Here is a 1481-nt window from a genome sequence, read left to right as displayed (position 1 = left end):
TACCACGTTGATGCATCTACCTCTCAGATTTGAAGTATTTTATTCATTTTGAAACGTCATGATTCCTTCCTATTAAAAAAATATTAATATAAAAAAAATTAAATGCAGCCTAGCCTACCACATCAGATCCAAACAGACCTCTCACCTGCAATGGTTGAATGGAATCTCTTTCTCTTTCTCATTCTATCAAATTCACAGTAGAAGAAAAGAGGGTCATTTGAAATCACATGAAACCAGGTGAAACTACAAGAAACTAGGTGAAATTACAAGAAACTAAGTGAAACAAGAAGAAACTAAGAGAAACCCATCATTGGAATCATCAAATAAAACAAAACCCACAACTCAATTTGACAAAAAAAATAGAGTTTGATCATGAATTTTTGAAGAATATGAGAAATAGTAATGAAAGTTATCTCCTTTCTCTCTCTATCATCATGATTCTCAGTAGCCTCTCATAGTGAAAGTAACAGTACCATTAAAGCATCTCAAATCTAAATCCAAACAACAAAAAAGTGGTACAAAAATATTCAACTATTCAACTATTATATATACATGTATAAATATATAAATATGATCATCATCGATCTCCTCCATCCCTGTTCATCTTCATCTTCCTCCTCTGGATGCCTCGAAATTGGGGGTTTTTTGTTTTTCCAAAACCCATCTCATCAAGAAGGAAAAAAGATCCAAACTTTCCTCCCAAAATTGGTCCGATCTCTCTCAAAATCCCCTGAATTCCCACTCAAGAATCAGTATAATCTCTCCAGCAAATGAGCATAGTAACACACCTCCTCATGATGTAAAATCTAGCTCTCTGCTCCTTAACCAATCTAGCACACTTTCTAGTAAACGAACACCTCCTCTGAGACGGAGAATTCTTCATTAACGGCGAGGTGGAAGACCGGTTACAACTTCTCGACGAGGTTTCCTTCTTGGAGAGCTTCCACTTCTCGTCTAAGTAGAACTGAGCAGGTGCACTAGCACTGTGAGTAAGCATAGGGGGAGCAGAGGTAGAAGAAGACATAGTTAATTGCAGAAAAGATCAGGATTGAAAGTCTGTGAAAGTAGAAGAAATGGGGATTTTTTTTTTAACTTGGGGAAAAGAGTGGAGTGTGAGGGGAGGAGGGGGTTAGGGTTGGTATTTATAATAAGTTAAAGAAATTTGGTAGCAGAAGGGTGTGGCAGTGGGTATCACCTGGGCCTTCCCTCCCGTTGCCTCGATAGGCCCACCGTATAAATTTTAATTAATTAATATCATTGACTAGCTTTATTGATTTTGTAATTTAACCCTTGAGATTATGTTATAGTCATATTTCAACATCATTTTTAGTGATATTTGCATTTCTGTTGGGATTTATAATATTGTGGATTATGGTTGATAAGGAAATTTTATTTTTATAGTAGTTATTATTCTATCTATGCTAACCATGGGTTAAGGATGTGTTTGGTTAAAATGTGAATTGATAGTTGTTTGCTATTGC

The 1481-nt window shown here is 35.8% G+C and overlaps 1 protein-coding gene across 1 annotated transcript; it reads right to left on the bottom strand.

Annotated features, from left to right (window-relative positions):
- Window positions 1–294: 294 nt before the first annotated feature.
- Window positions 295–1124, bottom strand: LOC136226548 (small polypeptide DEVIL 11-like). Its single transcript, XM_066015102.1, has one exon. The coding sequence runs from the start codon at window positions 1022–1024 to the stop codon at window positions 743–745; it is 282 nt and encodes a 93-aa protein (XP_065871174.1). The 5' UTR covers window positions 1025–1124; the 3' UTR covers window positions 295–742.
- Window positions 1125–1481: the final 357 nt, after the last annotated feature.

This window comes from Euphorbia lathyris, chromosome 4 (assembly GCF_963576675.1).
Source record: "Euphorbia lathyris chromosome 4, ddEupLath1.1, whole genome shotgun sequence".
Classification (NCBI taxonomy): Eukaryota; Viridiplantae; Streptophyta; class Magnoliopsida; order Malpighiales; family Euphorbiaceae; genus Euphorbia; species Euphorbia lathyris.
This window is presented reverse-complemented; position numbering and strand designations above follow the sequence as displayed.